Source organism: Ursus americanus, chromosome 30 (assembly GCF_024610735.1).
Source record: "Ursus americanus isolate L20-20 chromosome 30, mUrsAme1.1.p, whole genome shotgun sequence".
Taxonomy (NCBI): Eukaryota; Metazoa; Chordata; class Mammalia; order Carnivora; family Ursidae; genus Ursus; species Ursus americanus.
In genome coordinates, this window is record NC_142156.1 from 7,355,734 (window position 1) to 7,368,380 (window position 12,647).

Genomic DNA, 12,647 nt, shown 5'->3' on the forward strand with positions numbered 1-12,647 from the left:
ATTTATTTATTTAAGGACACTGAAATCTGAGTTTCGTATTTTTACAGGTCACAAATATTACTCTTCTTTTGATTTTTTTCTATCATTAAAAAAATGTAAAAACCATTCTTAGCTCATGGGTCACACTGCATGAGGTTGGCTCCGGCCCCTGGGCCCTGGTTTGCCAAGTCCTGACCTAGGAGATTGAGAAGGGTGCACATCTGTCCCACAGGCCCTGCCCCCTCAAGGATGACTGGTAATCCCTGGCCTCTTCCCTTGGGCTGCGAGGCTGGGGAAGTTATGGACCCAGGGCCACTTGTCATCAGAGCTCAGTAGCTGACAGGGCCCAGCCCTAGCCACTGTTAGTGCAGAAAGCTCCTCCCCAAGCTGACTCACTGATGAGCTGGCCAAGAAAGAGCAGTGAGCCCCTGTAAAATGTTCTAGAAAAGCATCCCCCGTTCTCCGCCAATCTCAGGGAAGCATTGATCAGCTTCAGCAGGCTGTGGCCAGTATGCCTCGGCCCCGGCTCCAGCATCTCACACTCCACCAGCATCAGCAGTGGACCCCTTCCCTATGGACCCCACAATACTCCAAGCTGCATTCTGCCACGTGGAGGCTGGACAGCGTGAGAGCATCCGTTTGTCTCCGGCTTCCCTCATCCTGGGGACCACGACTCAAATGACAACATGGCGGAGGTGGCCAGCACCCAGCCCCAGGCGTGGGAGGAGCCCAGACATTACTGGGGGGCTGCTGTTTCCGGCCCAACATGGGGAAGGTGGCGTCCCATCTGGCTCGCGCCCACTGACCGCCTCTGGCCACCACCAGCACAGACCGGCCGGCAGGAACCACCGTCCAGGCGGGGCTCGCGGAGCCGGGGGCAGGGCTGCCCAGAGGGTCAGGAGCAACTTGAGACACAAAACAAAAAGCATCAGTGAAATGAAATGTCTGAGGTGGGCAGAACCCTGAAACAGCCAAAGAACCCACTCCTCGGGGCTTGATCTCCCCCCTGCCCGGCTCTGCACAGCTCCCATGTATTGTGTTGGCTTTGAGGAAGAAAGAACGCTGATGTTTATAAAATGCCCTACTGTGTGCCGGCTGCTGTGCAGGGATTGCTTTATCAGCCTTAATGCCCCTGTGGGAGACGCATCTCTCCTCCCATTCTGCAGAGTGGAAACTGAGGCTCAGAATGGCAACACTACTGAACCATCCACGGCCCCCGCACGTGGTAACTGGCATAACAGCTCTTTCCGACCGAGGTCCCCTTTCTCTTTCTGCTAACGACAGCTATCACTTACTGAGAGCAGGTATTATTATTATTATTATCCCCTTTTACAGATTTGGGAACTGAGGCACAGATGGAAGCATCATGCCCAAGACCACCCAGCGAACAAACAGTGCAGCTGGGATTCCGACCCAGGGCATCAGACCCCAAGACCCTTTTCACACTCTCCTGACCGATAACCCCCCTCAACACCATCCATGCTCTGTCTAGACCAGCAGTTCTCAACTGGGGCAATTCTGGCCCCTCAAGGACATGTGGCGATGTCTGGAGACATTTGTTGTCGCAACCTGAGAATTTGCTAGATGCTACTGGCATCTATCCAGTGGGTAGAGACCAGGGATGCTGCTCGCCATCCTATAATGGACAAGAGCCCCCCCCCCCAACACACAATTATTCATCCAATATGTCAACCCTGCCCTAGGCCAGCTCTGTTCGATAGGAATCTACCCTGAGCCACCAGCTTATTTTAGAAGTTTCTAGTAGCCACACTAAAAGGGGGGAAAGAAACAGATGAAATCAATTTCAACAGTATATTCTGTTTGACCTAGTGTATCCCTAATGTTACCATTTTAGCACAGAGTCAATATAACATTGCTGATGAGATATTTTACATTCTTTCCTGTTGTTGCTCCGAAGTCTCCAGAATGCAGGGTGTCTTTTACACTTAAGGCACATCTCTCTTCGAACTCGTTGCATTTCAAGTGCTCGGGAGCCACATGTGGCTCACGCCTACCACACCAGATGGTACAGACAGTCTCAGCAACACAGGAGTCTGAAAATGCCCTCCTCTGACTCTGAGCCTGTCTCCATGGTTCAGAACTTGTCTTTGCCTCCTCTGTGCACACAGACCGGGTGGTGGAGACAGAGGCAGGAAGACACTGAGAGGGGGTTTAGAACCATTTATGGCCCCTCATCCCTCCCACAGGGCCAAACTCTTCTCTCTTATTATTTGAGGCAGGCATCTGCAAACTTTTTCTATAAAGGGCCAGAGAGTAACTATTTTTCGCTTTGTGGACCATACGGTCTCTGTCACAACACTCCCACTCCGCTGCTGCGGTGTGAGAGCAGCCACACACAATATGGATATGAATGGGCGGGGCTGTGTTCCAATAAAACTTTATTTACAAAAGTAGGCAGGGGGCCGAATTTGGACCACAGGAAGGAGTTTGCCCATTTCTGATGTAGGCCCTTCTTCAGAAAGGACGTCCTTGTTCTCAAAGATTCTGAAAACCACACATGACTGCTTGCGTTAGCTCTGGGAGGCTCAGGCCCCTGGAAAAAATAGACCAAGGATGGGGCACCATTGCCATGTGGGGCTGAATTGGAGCTTGGGGATGAAGTGGGTGAGACTACAATATGTCAAAACAATCTGCAAGGAGTGGTTGTGAGAGGCACAAGCTCTGGAGCCAGGGCACCTGGGTGTAAAGTCCAACCATGCCGAGGATTACCTGTGCAACTCTGGACCGTTCTGTGCCTCAGCTTTCCCTTCTGTAAAACGGGTTGGTGAGGACACTGGTGCCTGCCCTGGAGGGCCATGGTGAGGATTAATTTAGATACTACACGGGAGGGACAAAGGCAGGCTTGGCACACAGTGGCGCTCCACACATGGTACTACTTTGACTCACTGAGCATCCGTCAAGCATTTCACTTTAGGTGTCTGATGCATCATCACACCAACTTCTCAGAATAGGATCCTGGCTGGGGAGGTGCTGTTCCCCCCCATCCTACACACAAGGAAATGAGGCCTGGAGAGGGCAAGTCACTTGGCCACACTGCAGGGGCAGAGGTGAACACAGGGATGTGTGCTTTTCTCAGCCGAGGGCAATTTTGCTCCCAGAGGACAGCTGGCAGTACCTGGGGACATTTCTGGTTGTCACCACTTGGTGGCGGAGGCGGGGGCAGATCTGCTACTAGGCAGTTGGGTGTGGTGGAGGTGGAGAGCAGGATTACTGCTCAACATCCTTCAAGGCATGCGATGTCCCCCTCCCAGCAACCACCAAGAATTATTCCGTCTACAATGTCAGTGGTGCTACCATCGAGAAGCTGTGTTCTAGCTGAACGGAGTTCACTGGGGTTTCCTCAGAGCCAGGCAAGAACTCGAGTCCCAGGGGCATATTTGGGAGATGTTTCCAAGAAGCAGGGGTAGGAGAGAGGTGAAGCGACACGAGAAGGCAGAGCAAAGGGTTACCACTCAGGTGACCACCATGGGCAACTGGTGCTCAATCTCCCAGGGGGGTGTGGTGGGGGGCTCTGGGAGATGTGTAGAACACACAGGCCAGAGCTTTCTCACCAGGGTGGGGGGCGAGGGAGCTGCGACACTGATACACCAACTCCTGTCCATCCTTGGCTGAGGACTGCTCCAGGGAGGCACTGATTCCAGACACCTCCACCCCGCCCCACCCACGGGCAGAAGGGACTCTCAGGCAGAGAGACTCTAAGGATGGGAGCTGGCTGCAGAGCGACAGGCACGGAGGGGTGTGGGTGGGCACAGCCCATGTCTCTTCTGCTGACCTAGGCAGAACCGTGGCACACTAACATGGACCGCCCCCAAGTAAGACATCCAGCACCCAGCCTGGCTCCCAGCACGTGCCTACACATTATTTGTTGGATGAACCCCTGTGCAGAGTTTCCTGGGAAGGCAGGCCTGGGGCATCGGGCCCCTCTGATCAATCAGCTCTCTGATGGGGCTGTGAGAGTCGTGGTATGGCCAACAGGCTGGAGGGTTCCAGACCCTGCTCCTGGGTAGGAACAGATGTAGTGATGAACACTTCAGGACACTCCATGGCTCTTGATGGCACAGAAACATGAAGCTTTGATCCTAACTGGCCATGAGGAATGAATACATGAGTAAAGATTAGAGGCTAACCCAAGCAACGTAAGAGCTTACCGCCAAGCCGGCCCCACACCCCAGATCCAACTCCGTGCTGGAGGAGAGCTGGAGCATGAAGTGGTCTGGCACGGTTAGCCCACCCTTGCCAGGAAGGACATCTGCTTTCAAAAGAGCCTCTCACGGCCCGGCCGCGGTCACTAAAGCAAACGGAGGCTCAGAGCCATTATCCATCAAATGGAACAATAGGGCCACCAAAGGTCAAATAAAATGGGGTAGACAGAAGGAACCTACAACTTAATATTGAGTTGTTGACCAGACATCCATACGGTGCTTAATAGATGCCAGGCCTCTTTCGGAGAACTTTTCAAACATTAGCTCGCTTAATCCTCATGATAACCCCGTGGTAACGATGACCTTGACAGTAACGGTCTGCGTTAACCAAGCGTCTACACCAGGGCAGCCGCCGTGCAAAGCGTCGGACATACATTAGCGTCTCGTGTGCTCCCAGGGCTTGGCTTCCCCTCCGTTGTTTCCACTGTCATTCATTAAGGGCCTACTGTGTGCGGGGCTTTATTCTACAGTGATCACCTCTTTACCTCATTGAATCCTGACAACAGAGACAGGTAAAAGCAAAACAGTGTAACAGCAGCTAAAATGTACGTGTTCTGTGCCAAGAGCCTTATCTCGTTTAATCCCCACAAGGGCCCTATGACGCAGGTGCTCTGAATATCCCCATTTTGCAGATGGGGAAACCAAGACACGGAGGGTGAATTGACTTGCCCCAGGTCAACCAGGATTCCAGAGCCCACGGCCACTAGCCCAGGCCACCTCCTGGTCAGGTGCGTCTTTATGAAGCTAAGTAGCTCACGGTTCTCATTTGGGGGGAAGCCGAGATCCTAACTTCCTGGTTTCTGGTCCCCTTGCTGGCCCCAGAGTCCAGACCACTTGTCCTCTAGTTCCAAACACCTGGAATCATTTTCATGATCGGCTAACAGCTGGATCCAGGGGGCCCGGAGACGGGGCAGCTTACCGAATTCAGACCGCATGCCGGGGTAGATGATCCTGAACACATAATCTGTGGCCTCGTCGTCTTCCTTGTCTGAACACGTGGACTCGGCGGAACCCTGAGGGCTTCGCTTGCGCAGTTTGGGAAATACTTTGCCCTGAAAGAACGTGTCCCATTGCACAGTCCTTGGGATACACCTGTCCCCACAATCTGCACAGCCTGAGGGTTTCAGTGGGGTGAGTATGTGCCCACAAAGCCACTTAAGGATCCATGGGCAAGAATGACCACTCCCCCGGGTGCCTGGGTGGCTCAGTCGGTTAAGCATCTGACGCTTGATTTCGGCTCAAGTCATGATCTCAGAGTCGTGAGATCCGGCCCCGAGTCTTGGGATCCATGCTGGGCATGGAGCCTGCTTGGGATTCTCCCTCTTCCCCACCCCTCATTCACCCCGCCTGCACACGCACGCATGCTCCTCTCTCTCAAAAAATAAAGAATGACCACTCCCCATGGCTGACCCCCACCCCAGCCTCCCTGGGTCCCCTGCGATCACTCACCTTTCCCCGCTGAGACCAGAGTGGAGGGTCCAGCTGCCCATGAGGGAGCAGCCCATTTTCCAGGCACGAGAGGAACTGCAGGAGGTGCCCTCCCTTGGGGAAGCGGAAGGGCGGCCTCTGGATCCCGTCCTGGCTGACCAGCACCACTGTCCCGCCGCTGTCCACTGCCACCACGACCCAGCCAGAGGAGATCCAGCGGGAAGTCAGTATGAGGCATGGGTACGGGGCCCTCCCAGCATACACATCCCCCCAGGCATGTCAAACCAGACCCACAGACCTGCTCCAAGGCTCTGAGAAAGGCCTGGGCAGAAGGTCAGGGCCAGTTTTTAGCCCCCGCCAAGCCCCTTCCATCCCACCTGCCACGGTCGCTGACCAGGAAGTAGAGGACATGATCCAGAAGACTATGGTTGGCCCCGATGAAGTCACCCCCCCAAAGGGAAATGATGCCCCCAAACATCTGATGTCCCTCAAGCACCCTCTATGAATCAGCCTGACCTATTTCTGCATGGAGGCTTTCAGACCTATCCCTTCTCAGGGCAGTAGTTGACTTGCTAGCATGTATTGAGCGCTTACTGTGTATAAGCACAGCATGTTAAAGGCAGTGTCTTACTGGAATACTCAAAATAGACCTATGAGGTATATCTCTTGTTGTGTGTTTTACAAGTGATGGAACCAAGGCTCAGAGAGGTGATGTAATTTGCCCAGGGCTGCACAGTGGGGTCTGGATCTGAACCCAGGTCTGTCTCACTAACTAAGCTTCATGTTTTGTGCCTTGGTGGGGCATGGATCACTTCCTTTCTACAGCAGGATGGCCTTTTGCTTGTTCTGAATGTGCCTTCTCTGAGCCTTAAAGGAGAACTCTAGTTATTAATCCCAGATCTTGAGAGCACAGGCTTTGGAATGACAAAGACCTGATTTCGAGTCCAAACTCAGGAGTTCCCAGGGTGTGTGACCTCGTGCCAAGCTGTTTAGAGCCCTGCTTGGCACATCATAAGCGCTCAATAGGTGTGAGCAGCTAACACCATGGGTTTGGTGCTGAGCCCTTATCATATGTCACAGGATGTTCACAACAACGCCAGGAGTAGGTGCTGTTGTGATTCTGTTTTACAGATGGGGAAACCGAGGCTCAGCGAGAAGTCACTTGTTTGAGGCTGCACAGGTAATAAGGAGGTGGGGCCAGGCAGGGGAGCCAGGAGGAACACCCCAGCCCCATGCTCCCCCATGGTCCCTACCTTGCTGATGGCAGTGCAGGTACACAATCTCCTCCAGGCGGATGGTCATGGCATAGTCCCAGTAGACGCTGGAAGGGGAGGGATGGTTAGGTCTGCAGGACGCCTGCTCACCGATTTGTGGCAAAGGGCCCAGGAGGCCACAAAACCACACCCATGCGCTCCTGCACCCTTCTCACTAGGACCCACCTGTCTCCAACATCTGTATTCCAGGCTTCCCAGAATCCATCTCCCCTTCTTTGGTCCCAGCACCCCAGTTTTCTAAGGAACACTCCTCTCTTAACCTCAGTCCGTGTGGCTGAGGCGGAGTCCACCCACCCTCTATGCCAGGATTCCAGGAATGGCCATCTGACCCCAGCCTGGCTGGTCAGCATATTCCACTGTTCCAGCCAAGTGACTGGTTCAGGGACGGCCCTGCAACCCAAGCAGAAATAATGAGGCTCAACTGTTAGATTCATGTTAGAATAAACTGGAAAAAGGATGCTCCTTTCTGTTAGTAAAGGCAAAGGTGATAGAAGTCTGGAAATGGAGGGGGCCATAGCAAGAGAAAGGCCGCTTGGTGATGGCATCAACAGGGAAGAAGAACGAAGAGATGGAAAAAGTTCGGGTCCTCATTGTTTGTGTCCCTGGATCCAGCCATTCCTGAAGCCACTGTGTCAGAATTTTTCAGTTCATGGGAGCCAATGCTTAAGTCAGCCTGAGTTTGGTTCCCTGTCACTGGTATCTAAGAGTCTTGACTCAGACCCCAACGCTAGGCCACTGTGCGTCCATACGGTTAGAATAGCCACTCAACAGCCTTGACCCCACAGGTCCCAGCAATGTGACTTGAAGGCTTCTATGAGCCTGTTTCCTCCTCTGTAAAACGGGCGTGATAATAATTACCCACCCCATAGTGCTGCTGTGATGATTAAGTGGAATCATGGATTTCAAGGGCTCAACACTGTGTTGATACGTAAAAGAGTATTGGGTTAATGGTCTCTGTGCTGACATACTTAAGGTTTTCCCTTTCTAGCTTAAAGCCTACTGCTGTCCCGAACCAGATCGCTTTTCCCCTCAAACACCATGGAGGTGGGGCTCACAGGAACCGGGACTTTGTGGCAGTCAGGGGAATGCACTGCACAGGTGTCCTTCAGACCTTGCTGTGGGGGGCAGAGCTGACCACCAGCTTCAGGGGCCGCCCCTGCATCCACCAACACGTTTGCACCAAGGCCATGCTTCCCTTGGGCTGCTCTCAGCTGGGACTAAGCACATGGGGATGCCAGTGTGGGCCTATTCTTACAGCATGGGGGGCTCCTCTAAGGGCCAACTTTAGCCCAGGGACTCCCAATGGATCGGGCTGAACATTCTAAGAACTGCAGCGTCTGAGACTCTTCCTGCTCCTTCCTTCTTTCCCCTCCGTGTTCACAGGGGTCAGACCAGCTTCATGGTCTGAACGTCCCACCTGCCTCCTCTGTTCTTCACTCTTGTACATAGATGCTCTCATGTTACAGCTCTCTTGCATGTCTAACTCTGTCCACACGTGCTTCTTGGGAGGACCTGAACCAACACAGGCTTCAAGGTCAGACTTCAAATCCCACTGCCACCAACTATACTGAATCAGTCCCTTCTCCTCTCTGGGCCTCAGTTTCCCCAGCTGTAACACGAGGAAGTTAGACGAGAAGCTCTCTAAGGGACCTTCCTGCACCAGAGTCAGCCTCGCCAGGGTCCACAGAGTGAACGTCCTGGGAGAGTAGCCAAGCACACAAGAGTTTTCAGAGTACCAGCCTCTATGGAGCTCCTCGCATGCAAGTCTTGGCCAGGAAGTCCTTCCCCAGACACCCACACTCTGCCCATCACCTAGGGTTGCAATGCTGTGTTTTTTCCCATCTCCCTGAGAGGTGCTGAAATGGACAGCGACTGGGTTTTGCTTACTTCTGCGAGATGCTCAGAAAATATTCATAGCTAATGGTGAATGTGCTAGGGCGCCCAATAAACCAAGCAACTCTCCAACTACCACCAGACACCAGCAAGGAGGAGCTGGGTAACTTGACACCAACAGCCTCAGGGTTCCAGCCTCCGGCTAAGGGCTTTAACTGCATTTTCTCATTGACTCTTTCCTGTATGCCTCTTCTGAGGTTCCGTTACCACATCCCCATTTTACATCAGAGGAACAAACTGAGGCTCGGGAAGGTGAAACTCACTGGCCAAGATCACTCCGCTGGGAAGGAGCAAGAGATGAGCTTCTGTTTTCCTTTTACATGTTTTCACAGCTGCCTAGAGCAGAACTGCTGGGTCGTGTGGTAAGGGTAGGTCTTAAGACACTTCCAAACTGGTTTGTGGGGGTTCCAGCTGCTGCGGTGTGGGGGGGTTCCAGCTGCTGCTCCCCATGGCAGGGCTGAGATCTGAGCCAAGTGCAGCCAGACTCCAGAGCCCAAATAGCCACTCTTTGGTGATATTTCCTCCCATACACTAGGAAAGCCAGCTGGGGAGTTCTGACCCTGGTTGTACAAGAGAGGGTGCTGGCTGGGACAAGAGAAGAGGTCCTGAAGCTCCTCAGACGAGGACCACACCCCTTCTTTTCATTGTCTCTTGGTCCCCAAAGAGACGCCGGAGCCCCTGGGCGCTCCCGTGTCCTACACGCTAATCCCCATGTTTCTGACCCCTGGCTTTTTCTCTTTCACTGAGCTCTGGGTTCCAGGCAGGAGTAACAAGGATAGATGGGGGTTCAGAGCCCAGGGCTGGGGAAGTCTCCAGCCCCATCAATAGCGACCTTGAAAGTGATGACTTAGCTGGAACCAAATATTGATGTGTCTACAATGTCACAGAGAAAAACGTAAGGGAGGAAGATAGAGGCCCCAGTGATCTGAGCTAGAGGGGATGGGGTGAGGGGTGCTTGGCAATCATTTGGCTCAATGTTTCTCCAAAACACTAGTATTAAAAATTTTCTGCCCACACAACCCTGGGCTTAAGTTCAACCAACAAACAGGGCCCTCAGGCTGTGATGTTTGACAGAAGAGACTTCAATGTATGGGGAGCTCCTGTAAACCCTTTGGGAACTCTTTGAGTTCTGGGGAGATCACTTATCCAGCCCCCTTGATAGAAGGGGGAAACTGAGGCCCAGAGATGGTGAGAGACATACGCCAAGTCACCCAGCCGGATGAGGACCGAGCAAGCACTTGGTCCCGTAATATACATTTACCCGTTTACCTGCGTATTCATTTTCTCCTCCAGTATAATGTAAATACAAGGTAAGCTCTGAGAAGGTAAAGGTTTTCCTCTCCTTTTCTGCATCTGCTCTCTCTCTTGTAGTTAGCACAGGGCCTAGCACATAGCAGGTGCTCCGTTAATATCTGATGAACGAATCCACGTCCCCTGACTTCCCTGCTTTGTTTCACAGAAATTATCCGAGCACCTACTTTGTGCTAGGATGGGTGGCAGGTGATAGAGAGAAGACATGAGCACGAAAGATTCCTTGCCTTCACGGAAATGAGGTCTAGAACACAACAGCTGGCACACAGGTGGGCACAGATTCATTACGTGAGCACAATTTTATAGATGCTATGAAGGAGTTTCAGAGCTCCGTGTGATCTAAATTCAGCTGGGAAGTCAGGGAGGGGCTGGAGTTTAAGATGAATAGACTGAAATAACATCCTGGGCCAAGGGCATCTCCTCAGCCCCACGCTGTTCCTCGGGGAGGGTTTCTTGATCAGACACTCTGGAGTCTGGCTGGAGCTGAGTTATGTGGCCCAGCCTAAAACGGACTGTTCCTCCCATTGACCATCTCTGAAGACAGATGGCCACCTCTGCATGGGAAGTGGTCAGCTTAGAGAACAGCATTATCTCATCAAGGCCTGGGGTTCCTCAGGCTGAAGCCTGACACGAAACAGAACACAGTATGGTGTTCTGCTTACATTCCGTGAAAAGAGCCCTTATTTTATACATAGCTGCCAGGACTCCTCGAGCTGAAATAATCAGGCCGGCCACACTCTGCACAGTACCTTCCCTCTGTTTGCAGTCCTTCTAGGGCCCTTCCCTAATTGCGGGGGAACAGGGGGTTGCAGCAGGGAGTCCCTGGTTTCCGAGTTTCTTCGGAGCATGACCCCAAAGCCTTTGCTGAGCCTTATAAATCGCAAGGTATCACAGGGAGACACAGTCCTGGACCAGAGGCCCACCAACCAATGCCTCCTGCTTTCCTTCTTGACTGAGTGATGGGAAAGGAGGCAGCAGATGGGGGAATATTTGCCATTGGCAGGCTTCCCAGATCTCTGTTAAGATTTCTCCCACTGGCTGGTGTTTTGACCAGGGTTTGCCTAACTCCCATGCCCTAAGATTCTTCTAGTTGGTTTCTTGATCTTCCCAATGAGCTATCCATAAGGCCACAGCTTGCAGGGAGGCTGGGCCAAGCGACTGCAACAACCAGACAGAGCAGCGGGCCAGGGCAGGGCACGAGGGACAGAGCACAAACTTCCCCGTGGCAAGGGCAGGAGAGGGACCCAGCACCTTACCTCTTCTCATAGTCCAGGTCCCCCATCGACCCGTTCATCAGCTGGTTAGGCGTCCATTTCAAGGTCATGACGTCAGCTGTCTGGTGCAGGGACAGGTACCCTGGCACAGCCTCCATATCATCCCTCTGCAGAGAGAGGGCACAGGCTTGGTCAAAGCGCCGGAGTCACAGTGATCGTGGACCCCGGCCCATCTGACTTAGGATGCATAACCAGAACCAAGAGGTTGGGTCACGCGCTCCAAGGCCATGGCCATTTGGAAGATCCTGCCTTCCAGGTGGCCATGCTAAGCAAAGCAGTTTGTAACCAACCACGCAGAATGGGTTCCCCGCACCCCCCCTACTTTCATACTCACACCTCCTCCCCCTCAACCAAGGTCCAGGGGCCCTGCTGCAAGGCGGGGTTGGTAGCTCTTTAGAATCAGGAACGGGCTCTACCCCTCTTCAACACCAACCTCTCCTTAACAGAAGGCGTTTATCTGGCATCATTTTCGCCAGTCTTAAGGGAGAGAAAGAGGGCAGCTGAGCTCTAATGTCCCATCCACAGACATTTTCCAGAACCCCCAAATACCCACACTGTACTCCCTGCCCGGCAGCCCGACCCTCTGTCTTCCTGATTAGCCTGCAGAGTGTCTCACCTGCTCACTCTGCTTTATCCCAAGTGGGGTGTGAGGGAGGGGGCGATCTGCAAGCCTCACACATACAGGAGGCATTTACTGAGCACCTAGTGTGTGTACCAAGCACGGCTGGGCCTCCTGCGCATGGTCCCCATTTAACCACACATGCCTGCAGCCCCATGATGGAGCACTGTTTCACGAATGGTTTTCACATGTTAATGTATCTGAAATGGGGACGTATCTGATAACGATCTCACGTCTCACGATCACGACATAGTGGTCAATGCCTGACCTCATGCAGACTCGGGCCTGGCTGTTCAGACATTGTTACTTCAATTCAGGTTTTGGGGTTTTTTTTTTTTAAAGATTTTGTTTATTTATTTGACAAAGAGAGAGAGCGCGCGTGAGAGAGAGCACAGCAGGGGGAGCTGCCGAGGCAGAGGGAGAAGCAGGCTCCCCGCTGAGCAGGGAGCCCGATGCAGGACTCCATCCCAGGACCTTGGGAACATGACCTGAGATGGAGCCACCCAGGTGCCCCTCTGTTCAGTTTTGAGCGTGCTTGTTACTTCACGTGTGGAGTACAGGTGCTATTTTAAATGCCTTCAAAAAGATTAGACCGATCCATCTTTGAATCAAAAAGTGATTGTGCGTGCAGAGAAGCTGGCAACAG

General features: G+C 52.9%; 1 protein-coding gene across 3 annotated transcripts in view; it reads right to left on the reverse strand.

Annotated features, from left to right (window-relative positions):
- LOC123788200 (small G protein signaling modulator 1) overlaps positions 1-12,647 on the reverse strand; it is an 87,139-nt gene that overhangs the window by 34,242 nt on the left and 40,250 nt on the right. For 2 of the 3 annotated variants that reach the window (XM_087857250.1, XM_045791445.2), the window contains exons 9-13: positions 11,365-11,489; positions 6,884-6,951; positions 5,652-5,815; positions 5,122-5,254; positions 720-884 (exon numbers count right to left, since the gene is read on the reverse strand). In XM_087857250.1, the coding sequence (XP_087713376.1) occupies positions 720-884; positions 5,122-5,254; positions 5,652-5,815; positions 6,884-6,951; positions 11,365-11,489 (655 nt within the window). The remainder of the gene's footprint in view (positions 1-719; positions 885-5,121; positions 5,255-5,651; positions 5,816-6,883; positions 6,952-11,364; positions 11,490-12,647) is intronic. The other variant, XM_045791447.2, reaches the window with a different exon arrangement.